Source organism: Penaeus monodon, chromosome 21, assembly GCF_015228065.2.
Source record: "Penaeus monodon isolate SGIC_2016 chromosome 21, NSTDA_Pmon_1, whole genome shotgun sequence".
In the NCBI taxonomy this organism is placed as follows: Eukaryota; Metazoa; Arthropoda; class Malacostraca; order Decapoda; family Penaeidae; genus Penaeus; species Penaeus monodon.
The window spans coordinates 4,318,554-4,319,877 of NC_051406.1; the positions used below are offsets into that span (position 1 = coordinate 4,318,554).

The window sequence follows — 1,324 nt, forward strand, 5'->3', positions numbered from 1 at the left end:
TAGTTAACAAGTGAAACAGCTCCAGCCCATCCCTTCTTACAGCAGTACAATGGCAATATCTATAACCATAGTCCTCCCAGTAAACTTTTAAACTCCAAACACAATCACAGAAATCAATTCAGGTAGACTAAGACTTCCAGGTGATTCCTGAGACAGATGAAATCACAGAGTAAAAAAACAAATGTGGGAGGGGGGGAAAAATGCAAGCCAACCAATCTAGCCTTGGAAATGGCTACATAAAAGGCTGTTATAACATCACACGTGGTTTGGTCTCCCAAGCAAGTTAGTAAACAAAAGCACTTTACTGTATTTAACTATCAGGAAGGGCTACTGAATATGAATAGAAATTAATCTCTTAAAATCTCAAGCAGCATTAGATTGTTTCTCGTCAATACGCAGTTACCAAAATTAGCATACTTAAATATCACAATCAACAACTGCATCCTCAAAAAAAGGCGAATTACACCCACATATGCAAGTGTAGATGCAAGTACACAGAATTACCAACAATGCTTCATTTTCCTATATAGTTTCTCCCTGCAGTTCAATATCCTTATAAACATCAAAAGCAGGCAACTCTTCAAATATTCTTTCTTGGAAATCTCAAAAGCACTTACCCCAAAGATTTAGTATCGCACTACCATTATTCAGCCATTGACATTAAAAAAACAAAAAGCAATAAGCTACCTCCCAACATATTCATATAATTACAGATACAGCTCATTCTCAATGACCATCAAGTGATGAATCTCAGTATCAAATAATTGCTAACCTTTATATCCTAAAAATTGTCACGTTGATATGCAACTTCTTCCCTCTTAGTTTGCTTATTTTGCATCAATATTCAAATCTGACAACATCTTTCAAGCCACAAAATATAAACTGCACGAGGAATACTGGTATATTCTCTACAAATTGCAAGGAAAGTACAAATAAAACATGAAGAGCAAGTTAAAAGTGCATCTGTTTAAGGCAAAAGAAATTATGTAAAAGAACATGAGCCTGCAATTTCTTTTTGTGGATAGTGGATATCTGTTGCATCAAAGAAAGTGAAAGAGTTACAAAAACAGTTAAGGAACAGTATTATGTACTTGGCGATCATTTCTATAACCATATCAGATAATTTCTACAAGATCCAACTATACAGATTACTAGTAAAGACAATTTTCTGCCCGTAGCCCAATCTATTTCCATAAATGAATCAAGAATACAGAGTGATAAAAATATTTATAATTCAGCTGTTTCAAGCTAATTCAATTCCAGTGAAGGAGTCAACTGAACCAAAGAAAAAAATTAAGACACCTGGCCTTTGAAATAATACTTG

The 1,324-nt window shown here is 34.4% G+C and overlaps 1 protein-coding gene across 1 annotated transcript in view; it reads left to right on the forward strand.

The window, feature by feature from the left end:
* The window catches only part of LOC119586765 (DENN domain-containing protein 1A-like), a gene marked incomplete at its 5' end in the record, with an annotated part of 18,372 nt that extends 17,628 nt beyond the window's left edge, over positions 1–744 (forward strand). Inside the window, 3 exon segments of the mRNA XM_037935492.1 lie at positions 4–122; positions 372–572; positions 714–744. Coding sequence (XP_037791420.1) covers positions 4–122; positions 372–572; positions 714–744 — 351 coding nt within the window.
* Positions 745–1,324: the final 580 nt, after the last annotated feature.